Source organism: Varroa jacobsoni, unplaced genomic scaffold (genome assembly GCF_002532875.2).
Source record: "Varroa jacobsoni isolate VJ856 unplaced genomic scaffold, vjacob_1.0 scaffold_1146, whole genome shotgun sequence".
NCBI classification, from domain to species: domain Eukaryota; kingdom Metazoa; phylum Arthropoda; class Arachnida; order Mesostigmata; family Varroidae; genus Varroa; species Varroa jacobsoni.
In genome coordinates, this window is record NW_019214048.1 from 48,115 (window position 1) to 61,330 (window position 13,216).

Sequence of the window (13,216 nt, forward strand, 5' to 3'; positions counted from 1 at the left end):
GGTGGGTGGGTGGGTGGGTGGGTGGGCGAATAATTATAAACGTAGCAATCGAATCCGTCAACAAATATTAAATAAACAACGATTACGAATGAAACAGTAACCTACCGTCATAGTTGAAACGAATGAAAGCCAAACCTCACGTAAAAGAATAATGAAAGCAACGTAAAATCATCAGAAACTGCTTGTCATAGGTAAATTTCACACTCCAGCTAAAAAAAAAAAATATATACGAATAATTTGCTTTAACATATCACTACTATCACTATTAAAAATGATGTACATGTAATGGCTTAAGGTTGTTGATTTGAGCGGGCCATGTACTCGTCCTGTGTACTTAAACAACGTCTTAACGATAAATACTAGAATGTGTTTCACCTTTGAAGCATAGTTAAGAGTGCGGAAACGAGAACAAATTAAAACACGGAAGAACATTTGTGAGCACAACGCAAACTTTAATTAGTACACATTAAAGAAAAAAAAATATTCAATACCTAAATGCATTTATTCACAGACGGCTATGATATGTATATGTTTGTCTGTATCGTTATGTATATGTAGATGAGATAAGCCAAGTATGGCAGAATCGTATACCTGTACAAACGATTATGTGCCAATGACCAATTGTTAAACTCAGAGCCATCGTTGCTCATGCACGGTTCGCACACCTTTTATTCTATGGAGCCTTATCACCGCAGCAGTTCCGCCGCGGCCGTGGCACAATCGTATGTAATACTGACGTGACTTTTTATATACATATACCCTAACTATAGTAGAAACCTCAGTTATTTTAGTTTCAGTAACTTCTTCAGTGCTTTTTTTTATTTCTCTGCATAATTAATTTTTCTTTGTACTTTTACGAAGAACATTCTTCAAAGCAATTGAGTATCAATCGTATGCCAATCTGTGTCAGTGGAACGAAATGAATCCCCGTTCGCGCCCATTGACATGCACAAGCATACAAACAGCCACATACAAGGACGAATACACACACAGGAACGCGTATGTCTTATTAAATAACGAGGGGCAGAACGGCAAATAACATACTAACCATCAAAGTCAGGCCATTTTATTCCAAAAGTTCGACAGGTACCTGTACAATTTAACGCAATTAAGCAGGACGAACGCGTAAATCCTAATCTCTACCCGTAACCATTTGATTAATCCACGTAACTAAAATAGTATAGATTTGCTAGCCTGTGGATCCCTCTCCTCACTTGTCTTATCCGTCAGCTGCCATCGACTCACCCTACGCTAAGGACAGACGTTTAGTATAAACTTATGTTTTACACGATTTCTAATGTATTGTTCATGTGCGATGAAGCACAGATCAATAAATGAACCCTAAAAGTACATTGGCGACTGTAACATGTTTTGTACAATCATTGTGACACATCATACAAACAGATGCTTTCGCGACCCTTGTCAGAACTAAAGAACAAAGCAAAGCGATCCGCTTCTTGAACCTTGTCATCAATCTTATTTGCAATATATATGTGTGGCTATAAATAAGATTCAATAATGCCATTTCATCAATGTGAGCAGAAGCTCATGTTTGGCACAAAACATATGTAAACATTGAAACGTACGGGCGACCTTCAGCAGTAGAGAATTACTTTAAGTTACCAAAAGTTGTACAAGAATTTAGTCTCGCACCGATCAAATCAGCCAGTTACACCTTGCCTGGTCCGCGTTTGTGTTCTGGTAAATACTGTCTTCCGGTCAAGCGCACCGGATCTGTATTGAGTCGACGAAGTCCCCAACAGACGATTTATGTAGCCCCTCTTGTCGCATATCAACGTTTCTTTCTTTCACCGCTTCTGGTGTAAAAACATTCATAATGCGCATAACTTATCCATATAATCGGACTAGGTACCCTGTTGGTGTTACTCCCACAAGGGGGTGTTAGTTTCGGGTAAGAGGAAATAAGGACAAATGTGTGTACAAGCGACGGGTAATTTGGGCAAATATTAGAGTTTGCTGCTCATCAAGAGCCGAAGTAATGCCTTCGCTGAAATGCTAATCGGAGCATATTGCAAATGTTCTAATTATTATTAGGGGATAGTGGGACATGTGATATGCAGGAGTTCTGTATGAGATTAGTTTCTAGCGCTATCTATTCATCAGCCGCTGGTCGAATGGCTTGGCGAAATAGCCTGGTGACCGATGCCGCTGTTCTGCTTGGGCGAATCGTACCCATCTTCGATGAGTTTGACCGCAACTCCTCCGGCCAATGATGTCGGGGCGCCGTTTGGTTTTGAAGGCGTCACTTCTTTTGCTTCTTCCAACTAGAAATTTCGGCAGAGTAACGAAACAAGAAAAAGTTAATTTGAATAAACGTTGGTAATGACGTAAAATATGCTAGGTATAGTTTGTACCAAATGTATTGGGTACGAGAATTGTGAACTGAGATTCGTCCAGTCCCCTAAAACCTAATTAACTTGACCGTATAGCAGCTCTATAGCAATAAAGACGCGAACGATTCTGATATATTACTGTTATCAAAATCATTACACTCCCCACAAAGTAGGTATGGAAATTCGTTTCTGACCCTCGATCTAAAAACGTCACATTGTTTATGTAGCGCAAAAATACTCTACAGAGGTAAGGGCAACAAAAAGTTAGAGAATAACCTATAAACTTACGACTGTGTACTGAAATCGATTAGATGTTCTGTTTCAAATCGTAGAAGTCACTACTTTAAACGCGTTCTATCAAATTATTATTTCGTATATTTGAAGATCGAACTTTTGAGTGAACGTAGGAGAATCTTTTGATTTATGTGAACATGACTTGCAAAAAAAAACACTGCTACAAAGTATTCCACTTCTAATAGTCGAAAGTTTTCAACGGCTTCTGGAGCGTCGAGTCACTGCCATGCCAATCCCGAACGCTAATGAAATTTTTTCATTTGTACCAGAATCCTGAAATCATCTTAATGCTAGACAGGCTTCCGCAAGTAGTGTAGGCAGGCGCTTTCATTGTGGCCGTTAACAGTCGGACGTGTGATGGCGAGTCTGCTAAGTTCCATAACTCATCTCGTTTCTCAGAGCTTTTTTCAGTTTTCTATCTGATGAAATATTCGACGGACGAGGAGGAAATGAAAGATAGTCCTGCGAGGCAGACTTAACAGAGAGATATCAAAGTTCGCTTTTTCAGATTATCGAAATGACCTATACAACTCACCATAAACCTAACGATGTCTGACATAATATTTAACAAATGTTTAGCTAATGTCGTTCAATATTTTAGTCAAACGAGGTGCGACGTCACCCTCGGTGGAATAACGGGCTCTGGTTTATATAGAAAATACTGGGCGCTATTATTTAGCCGAAAAGCGACTATTAAGCGGTTCATGTCGCATGATCTGGTAATTATTTCTCTCTGGTGTAGATTATAGCCAGCGGTAGAAGGTTTTATGCTATTTTCAATTGAAGGTCGGCCCTTTTCAACCTCTGTGTACTGCTGCATACATACCGGACACATGTGAGTTGTCCTTTTACAAGATATAAACAGTATGAACAGTTATGGTCAGAGGCTGCTAAATTTTTTATCGAAAATAATGGACAACGAAAAGTAAGATAGAGAAAATAAAAAAAAAACAAGGCATACATTTATCTAATGCAGAATTTTTCTGAATCACAGTTCCAGTTGATACGCTTAATTTCGACAAAGAAAAACACAATACAAAAGGGTCCCGTATTTTCGCGGGCGAAAATGTCTACCGACGGTAGCGATTTTATCTCAAGCTACCTAAAAGGTCAAACTTTAAATTAAGAAAGCGATTAAAATCATCGTGAGTGAGGAGTTTCAGCGAGAATAATTGACAAAAACAAATGCATACAACTTACACATATTTTGCACTGACAACTGATCTTTTGAAAATAAGCGCCGTTAAAAAGCCAGAGGAGTGATAATTAGTTGAGAAATGCCAAACGTCTCGCATAGAGAACGATTTTAATGAAATCAGTAAGATCTCTTGTATCTGAGTTAGGTCTCGTAAGAATGCTCAGTTGAGCCGCCAGAGGTCCTCAGAGATGATTAACTAGAGAACGAATAGCGTTAGAGTCTAGTTTAGGTACACCTCTGAAAGATTTTTGGATGAGGAGGAATGAGACTTTTGATATTACGTTCGAAAGTACGATCAAACCTGCTGCTTTTTTTTTTCTCCTTGCTGCGTTTGATCGTTCACGTTGAAAGAAAACGTCTAAACTATCCTATTTTCGACACTAATTATTTTTTCTAATGTTTAGTTGTAAAAAAAAAGTTGTTTCGTGTTCCGTTGCATCAACAGGACGATTTCACCCCATACATAGTAATCTATTAGAACACGTTACTAGATTTCAAGCTACATAGATAGACAATCAACTGATCGTTACGTCAGCTGTGTCTTGTCTCTGTATAACGAATTTGGCGTCATTTCGAACATAAAATCCGAAAGACATTGACCGGCACCCAATCTCGAACATGGACGCTGATAAAACTCAGCAATCGATTGGATCATTCAGCCATTGCCACTAATGCCACCAAGCATATTGTGTCCGTGAGCATCCAAAACCAGCTCTGCGTATCACTTATAGTTCATCGACGCAACATTGGTTTGCCCTCTAATTCTCTGTTTGTTTATAGTTGTTTCCTAAAACCTGTTGCAACATAGATAATGGGAAATTTTAGCTGAAAGCTAGGGAACACTCAATTCACTAGAGTTAAGCGTCACTTGCGAGAAGCCCTGCACGGACTAAAATTTCTCGTTATTGCTCTTGAAGCCACCAGTATGATCAAATTTATATTAAGACTGCAAGATTTTATTAAAATACGGCGAGGATAACGGACACTGCACCTTGAAGTTTCAGATCGTCAAAACTGCCCTGTTTGGGGCCTCCGATGATAGTTTTTTGCTTTCACTGGTACACAGAGAAGAACCTCCAGAACCAGCTAGGAGTTTTACTTTACTTCAATGAGCAGCGAAAGCTACGCATTTAATCTTTAAAGCCCACAGAAACTGCTTGTTTACGCCGCACAGAATCTTCAGAAGCGCTCAATCAATAAAAGAGATACAGGCAAATCCATCTCCGATAGTGATGAACTTTAGTTTAAGGCCCTAAAAATCAACTTGAAATCGTTGTTTTTTCTTTTTTGTACTCATTATTATGTAATTTTGCGTGTCAAAATGTTTTACCAGCGTTTTTAACGAGCATGTAAAATTATCATCGCAATACAGTTTACTATATAACTTCACAGTAAGCAAATAGCTAAATAAATTAAGCAAACTTTTATCATAAAGTGGTATATGTGTTCGTTAACTGAACAGAAGTATCTTTTCTTTTTGGGGGATTTGGTTCCTATTTACCGATAATCACTTACCTTGCCGCTTTCGAGACACTGCTGCAGACGTTCCGCAATGTACGCTAGTGGGTCATTGGGCTTCTCCTGCATCTCGTACAGACGAGATAACGCTGGAAGGCAAAAACAAACACGAGGCGTTATCCGAGTCGCTGCCTTCAATTGTGATATAGATACTAACTTACATGAGAAGCGTAGCAGGGAGCGCCGACTAATATTATAAATGCAAATATCCATTAGTGGTCTTATTAATTACAGTTTTTATAAAGAGTCGGCACAAATGAACAGTTCCAGTTTTAATAGTGTCTGTTAATGTACGTGGACGACAGTGATTTTGTCAAGCTTGCCACGCTATTACTGTTATTGGAATTGTTACCACTGCTATTGTAATATCTACTTGAATAGCGGCGTGCACCTGCGAAGGCACGATAGTCAACCATCATTACCCCCGTTAAACAATGGAAACGCTTCGTCGTCACACCAACTATCGCCATATATAAAGTTAGCGAACGTATGTGTGTGTGTAAAGGCTATGTGGCGATCTGTGTACCCGAACGATATCGGCGCCTATTCATAGACGGGAGCCAATTTTAGGTGCTTACCGGCATTTTGCCAACTAAAGCCAGCTGACCGTCAATTGGTAACGTCCTGTCTATTCTACTGACGAATCGATTCGAAAGTGATCTTGCTTCAATTATTTTCAATAGTAATTTCAACAGAAGACCAGCGCATTTACGTAATGCTGAAGTCATATAGTAGACTTGTCTTCGGCTCTGTTGCCCAAAAGACGGTACGATAAGAAAGAGGCATCTAATGAAAAGAAGCCCTTACGCATTCCGGTATAACATCTATCGTATGGCGCATATATAGCCGCGGTGTGATGACAGTAACTGCAAGCCGTAGACTGAACATTTCGTTATCAATTCAAGACTAGGTCTTATGGTCAGGACAGGTATATGGTCCTGTCTATGCAAGAAAATCGATGATCTTTCGGTACGCCGCCACTCGTCTTTTTTAGACGTACTTTTTCCTTCCATAACACATTTTTCGAACTGATGGCTTTGTATCGTCATTAGCTTTCTGCCAAACAACAGAATTAAAAATTAAACTGAGATAAGCCTAAGATAATCTTTTCAACAATCTAACTTAGACAAAATCAAAAATTTAATAGCGGTAAAAGTAATGACTGGCAGGCGGGCATTAATTAGTTACCAGCCTATGAAAAGAACATGTCCTAATTCGACCTTGAGTGGTTTTCACCTTGTGGCTCTGATCAAATATGTCTTCTATTCCCAAAGAAGAAACAATTACTCAACTAAATCTAACCTTCAATGTAGAATCATCGTTTCATACGAAGGCTAAATATACCAATTTATGTCTAACTATATAAACAAGAATTAGCACGCTAATTATAATATATTCTCCGCCCTTCGACAACGGCAAGTCTTTCTTTTGCTATTAATCTTATGGCAAACCGAACTGATTTAAAGAGACAACGGTTGCAAAACATTTTATGTTATTATTCAGACGATAGCGTGTACAAAGCATCACTGATGTAAGTGATGACATAAGTGATGTAAGAACTTTCAATCAACCATGAGTAATCCGACACAAAACTGAAAAGGTCTTCGGTCTGGCCAATCGACGACAGCTATTGGAAAAGCGCGACTCAATTAATTTAAGGAAACCTTATGTCTCCATTTGGACTATATAGGATAGGAGCACAGCAAGATCATTTGCTTCGTCTTATACATGGCTCAAATGCAAAATAGAGATATTACCTTAGTTCCTTATGCAAATAAATAGAACGCACTTTCAAAGTATATCTTTATTCGCTGATATTTTTCTTCTTGAAAAATTACGTCTCAAAAAATCGGTACCTCCAAGAATTTCACCCCTTGTAGGTTGGAAGTAGGTTGCTGTGGGCGATCATTCCAATAAAACATGATTGTGCACGACTTTGTTTTGCACAGTTGTCTGGAGGCACCACAGCGATAGAGCTTTGTGCTTTGAACGTCTTCGGACTTCATAACCCGATCTCATCATCGTTATGATTAAAAATACTTACAACGGCCATCACGGTGGAGCAGTTGGCTAGCAGCGCAAGTGGCGCTCAGCACCAAAGCGTTTCTCCTTGTCAGGAGCCATGAACGTTTGACGACACACAGACGAACGGAAAGAAGGCAGGACAATGAACAACCATAAGAGCGCGTTCATGTGGGAGTGCATTTGCGTGCGGCGTTCCGTTCCTTCAATGAGAACACTAATAGTAACCTAATTAAAGTTGCTATTGAGCGTTGCCAATAACAACTTACAACAGTGGTGGTCATAATTTAAAGCTGATAGTGACAGCAGCAGTGAGACCAGAAGAGCGACCAGCGAAAGCGGTCGAAGGCTGCCGAGTCAGTTCGAGAAATGCCGCAGAGCAATTAAAAGAGCGGAATTGGGGATTCTATATAAAGAACCAAAAACTGTGTTTCTATAAGAAACTTCAAAGTTATGTCTTTAGGTTTATGTCGAACCACAATTCGTGAACGCACTTCGGCTTCATATATAGAAACTCAGTTAAAAAATGTATAGCGGCCCTTACTTCATGCTGATACCTGGATGATAATAATAATAAAAGTCCACGCCTTCAAACTAATCTATGATTTATCTGTGAATTCCGCTTACATTTGGTGTAGCTGTTTTCATTTCCGGAATTCAAAACGCAGAACTTATTAAAGATGAACAAGAAGAAAAGCAAATACAGGTTTTTTTTGTATATTGTTTAGTGACTACAAAGAATAATATTTGGCCAAATAGTGTAGCAGGTTCGCATATTTGTTTGCTCCTTGTGCAGTCAACCGGTTGGATTGACCTACTTATTTCGGCGTGCCGATTATCTGGTTCTGTAAAACACACGTAGGACATGATAGGCTTTTCGACAACCGTCTTCTTGTTGGCTGTTGATGAATGTTCCTTCATTGGCTTCCTTATGGTGGCCTGCTTTTGCCCGTGCTTGTCGCTCTGTTCTTTTAGTCAATATATATACGAATACTAACAATTACCACCAGTCACACAGTTGCTACCGTGTCAACTTAAGCCACGCACGAAGATTCCAATTCCCTACAGCGTGCCTCCATCTGCTCAGCAACGAAATAGGGCCAGCGTCTGCTTTGGCGGTTGTACTATTCTTAAGCGCAGAAATGATACAAAACAACAGGACCGCCGTCGCCACCGCTGCCGCTGCTGCTTTTAACAACTGAAACATACAAACATTTTCCAACTGCAGCACAAGCTCATATAGAAAAAGAAGAGCGTGTGTTAACGCGCTACGTATTGGAACGGTGAGTAAAACGTTCGGAAGAACGACTCTGCAATTTAAGGCAATAAACAAAAAAAAAAATGGGTTATGATGCGATTTAATGACGATGATGGTGAAGAAGGACAGTTCCGAACCGAGTGTAGGAGCAATGCGCTCACCATAAAGACCGGAAGAACATCCCCGTGGACATTATTACTGGTTTCTTTATCGTCGAATTATATGTGGTCAACAGTGTTTGAATGTGCTGAACTTTCATGTACCAATGAGATAAAACGCAAGGCTGTACACCAGAAAAGCCTATCATGTGCATGATCTCCTATAATTCCCAATATTCGCAATGTTTTAGGGAGCTATACTTAAAAGTCGTCGGACAAGATCTTGTCAAAACAGAGCAGAGCTGCAAACGTTCCAAACTTACAAAAACACGCTATTTGGCGTCAATGGATGGACAGAATGACGAGACACGGTCATCGCGAACCCAAAGTAAGTTACTATAACCATTAAGTTCAAACGACTAGCGCTCCCTCGAAAAACGAAACTCAACAGTTAGCAACGCGACGAAAAACTACAGTATACATACTCTGATGCATTCCCTTCTTTGCTCACCGAAAATGGACCTTTGGACCAACTCAAACGCCGTGCTCATTAGGCTGCTGTTGCATACAGCCCAGGACAACAGCAGTGGCCTGTAGTTATGTAAGCGTGAACCAACGTTTATTGTCACTATTATCGCTCCATGAAGCATTCAAATTCAGTCCCAACTATCCTGCTATTCATAATAGAGCTAATGCATCACGTGATCATTCGGCCTCCAGGCGTAATGCTACATCAGCTGTTCCAATATTGTAGCTGCTAGCGATATTGGCTTGTATTTCATTCAGACGACATAATTATGTACAGCACGTATCTCACACTAGCTACTTGAGGACGATGTATGTTTACTGTTTGGTGATAGGTCTTATGCACAATGCAGATTCTTGCCAGTCTTAATCAAATTCGCTTGTTTCCGTTATATGCTGACATGTTTCTCTGCTAGACTTACGAGTACGTGAGGTAACGTGCGTTCGAAACCCCGACGTACCCAGATTTTCATAAGAATGCTTAATGATAGTGCTGAACGGAAAACCTGAGGCATTTGTCCAGTCGACTCGGTTAAACTTCAAGTCTCGCAAGGCCCTTCCATTTCAAATCAGGCCACCAGCTAGATTTTTAAAGTACCGAAGCATCAAGCGACAACGGCACAGTTAAATTTTTACATATAATGCCTCAACAACGAACTAGCACGCAATGAATGAGTTTCTCGTTTATTTGGTTAAAACCACAGCGTCCCGCACATGCTTTCAGCGTCCTAATGGGCCATTTAACGGCTTCGAAAAGCCACAACTTTGCCACTGAAGTTTATAGGTTATCTTATGCTTATCGTCAGGCCATTTGTGAACATGACCGCAGAAGGAAAAATGAGGGAGAAAAAGAGAGTAACTGGTGAGAAGAGCTTGACGACTGTAAAAATAATGAAACAACTTAACTACATGATTCCCTTGACTCGACCAACAGTTTTCTTTCTTTTGGATCTCCTTCTACACCTGACGAGCTCAGGTAAATATTTGGAACGAATATGTCACCTTTTATTAAATTATTATCTTGTTAAAGATGCTTCGAATGCTAGAAAATCCAGCATTAACTGTGCCATACAAATGCCTACAATAATAGGTGAATTGAATCATATATATATAAGCCTTACGTAAAAGCCTTACGTAAAAGTAATGCTTGTTTGTAAAAGGAATCATGTGGTTCCATAGATCTGAACAAAAAATCAATGGTCCTCTATATTGTCCCTAAATCCTAATATAATATTAAATTTCACTTTATAGTTAGAACTAAAGTCAGCCTTATAGTTCTTTATGAGTTAATAAATTACCAACAAGTGATATCAACAATCTTGGGTAAAATTCATCACAGTACTCCGGCGAAGATCAAGTCAGAAACTGTCTGAATCCAACGAAAACCTTGAATAGGCAGACATTCTTGTAAATATTTGTGTTGCAGCTTGTTGTACGCGGCTTCACACGCGGAAAACCTTTAAACCGTCGACTATTCAGCCAGTGACATCATTCTTTCCCATACTCTTCATTGGGCCATCGCCTACTTCTCGATCCTTTTTACAATTCCAGTACGAACCCATTGATTTCCTTATATGTTATATGTATACAATAAGGCTAAACTGTAAACACCGTGTCGATAGTCAAAGAAGACGTTGGGAATGGAAACGACTGACGCAACCCATATAGCCACGAATCTCCGTCCTGAGTTAACGCCTGCATGACTATTGATTGTATCGCAGTTCTCGAAGGATATTTAGCGGTGGATATTAATGCAGTCTATAAGTATACACTGATTAGAATCAAGATCGACAAAGCGGTTATATGATAGGACTAGGCGGAAAGGTGTGCAGTTAGGCCAAAAAATGCAAAACGATATTCTGCAACGCAGGTCAACACACTGGTTTGCAGTAAGTTACAATGGAGATATACGGGGGTTAGCTAACTCGCACAGCACTTCTACTCGTTAATCTTCGCACTGCAGAATACTCATCATTCAACTGCTTAGGAAAGTTCTGCATTTTGTAAAACTTCGTTCGTTCTCCATTTTTCTACATTTTGCTTTTACGAAGACGTAACTGTTACATCCGATATCGTAGGCGTCATCCGTTGTGGATGACTGCCAAATTACTAATTTCTTTAAAATCAGTCCACGTATGTTTATTTCTAGCATAATCCCCGAATGTGGTGTTTCTATCAAACTTACATGAATAAACTTTATCCTACATGAAAAGACGCGTACCGCCATCGACCCCTTATAGAAGCTTCGTAAAGAAACGACTCAAAATAGACAGATAATTTCGCCTAAAGTTAAAAAAATTTCGACGTTGTTTGTAGATCTTAAAATTTTCGGAACCCGAGAACCGAGCAGCGGAAATTCTAAGACCATAGGGATGCCTTATTAGGAACGAACACATAATAGAGTGGTTCAAAACCAAAGCAAGGAGCATAATGGCTACACAATACTGCCTCAGCGAATTGTCCTTTCGTCAATAAGGAGACAGAAATAACTTCTAGCTCGTTTTGCTAGCTTGCTTTACTAACGTTACGTGATTGTATTTGTCGCACTATCAAGCGACCATGTGTGAGACGACTGAAACAGACAACTCGCAATTTTTCTTTGTATGCAATGCATGTATAATGTATAATTGCATCGTAATTATACACGAAGCTTAACTCTATTGACAAAATTAATTAATATTTTCACATAAATAAAAATACAGAACAGTATACATAATATATGTCGTTCTATGCTTCTTATTTTTTAAACTGTCATAGAGAGGAAATTAGACATAAATTTTTGCGATCCGACGTCATCGTCTTCAAGTTGTTGTTGTCATCATCAAAAATAATGTCTTCAGAGTAAACCTCGTCCTAGTGGACACCAGAATACTTGAAACGTTTTCCAGAATTGTATTAAAACACACTTGCATTTCTGTAATGAACCCTGAATTGCCCAACCAAAATGTTTACATAATCCAATAAAAGCTTTCCTGCTTCGTCTCTGATAGACACACATAAGTCCTTTGTAGCATTTTGATTTATTCAGTTTTTTGTTTTGTCGATACTTTACCACGCGAGATTATCGTACTGCCTGCTGTGTAGTGATTTAATGAAACCAAAAATAAATCGAGCACGATCTAAAGCCAGTTGGATTTCTTAACATGTCAGATGGTGCGAAATTGGAACGCGGCTTATTTTAACACAGACAAACGCTCCTAAATTCTGGTATCAAACAAAAACGATTATAGTCTTAGCTGTTACTGTTCAAGGCGTAAGAAGAATCTAGTAATTCTGTCTGCAATCGTGCTTCCAGCTCCCAGTCACTCTGTTTTTCTCTTATATTATCCAACTATTATTTAGAGAAAATTCGATATACCATATGTGAAGAAACGACACGCCCCATACAATTGATTTATACACTCAATCAGTATTAAACAAATATTTATACAGTACGCTTTAAGATGTATTGCTCATATGAATGCCTGGTACACACTGACGACAACGTATCTCCGCTAAACAGACTGATGAAGCTTCAGTTGTTTTTAATGAAGCCTCCTAATTGATAATAAATAACGACTGAATGAGTCACTACTACCGTGGGCATGGCTGACGATGCAGAACGGTGTAAAACGACCGTGTTAATTAAGGCTCTATTCGACCCCTGTATTCCCCACGATACCGAAAATCTCGTTCTTTTGCATCTGATGTAGAAAAGAACACCTACCTCCTGCCCTCTTATTATCGGCGACTACGACGGTCTCTTAATTTAGTAGGGTTTTTTTCCAGCTCAATCGTCAAGCTCATTGCTTGATAGTTTAATAATGCACTGATCATAGTAGTCCCCAAAAATCGTCATACTTAAACAAAAAAAAAGGATAACTAACGAGCTACTTACTGTAGCAATAATCAGTCTGTTTTGATTATCCGATCATGCATATATACATTCTTTTTACACATATGTATATAT

The 13,216-nt window shown here is 39.2% G+C and overlaps 1 protein-coding gene across 1 annotated transcript in view; it reads right to left on the reverse strand.

The window, feature by feature from the left end:
* LOC111267101 (uncharacterized) overlaps nt 1-13,216 on the reverse strand; it is a 28,237-nt gene that overhangs the window by 3,758 nt on the left and 11,263 nt on the right. The window contains exons 3-4 of the mRNA XM_086971193.1: nt 5,362-5,453; nt 2,194-2,285 (exon numbers count right to left, since the gene is read on the reverse strand). Of these exons, the coding sequence (XP_086827319.1) occupies nt 2,194-2,285; nt 5,362-5,453 (184 nt within the window). The remainder of the gene's footprint in view (nt 1-2,193; nt 2,286-5,361; nt 5,454-13,216) is intronic.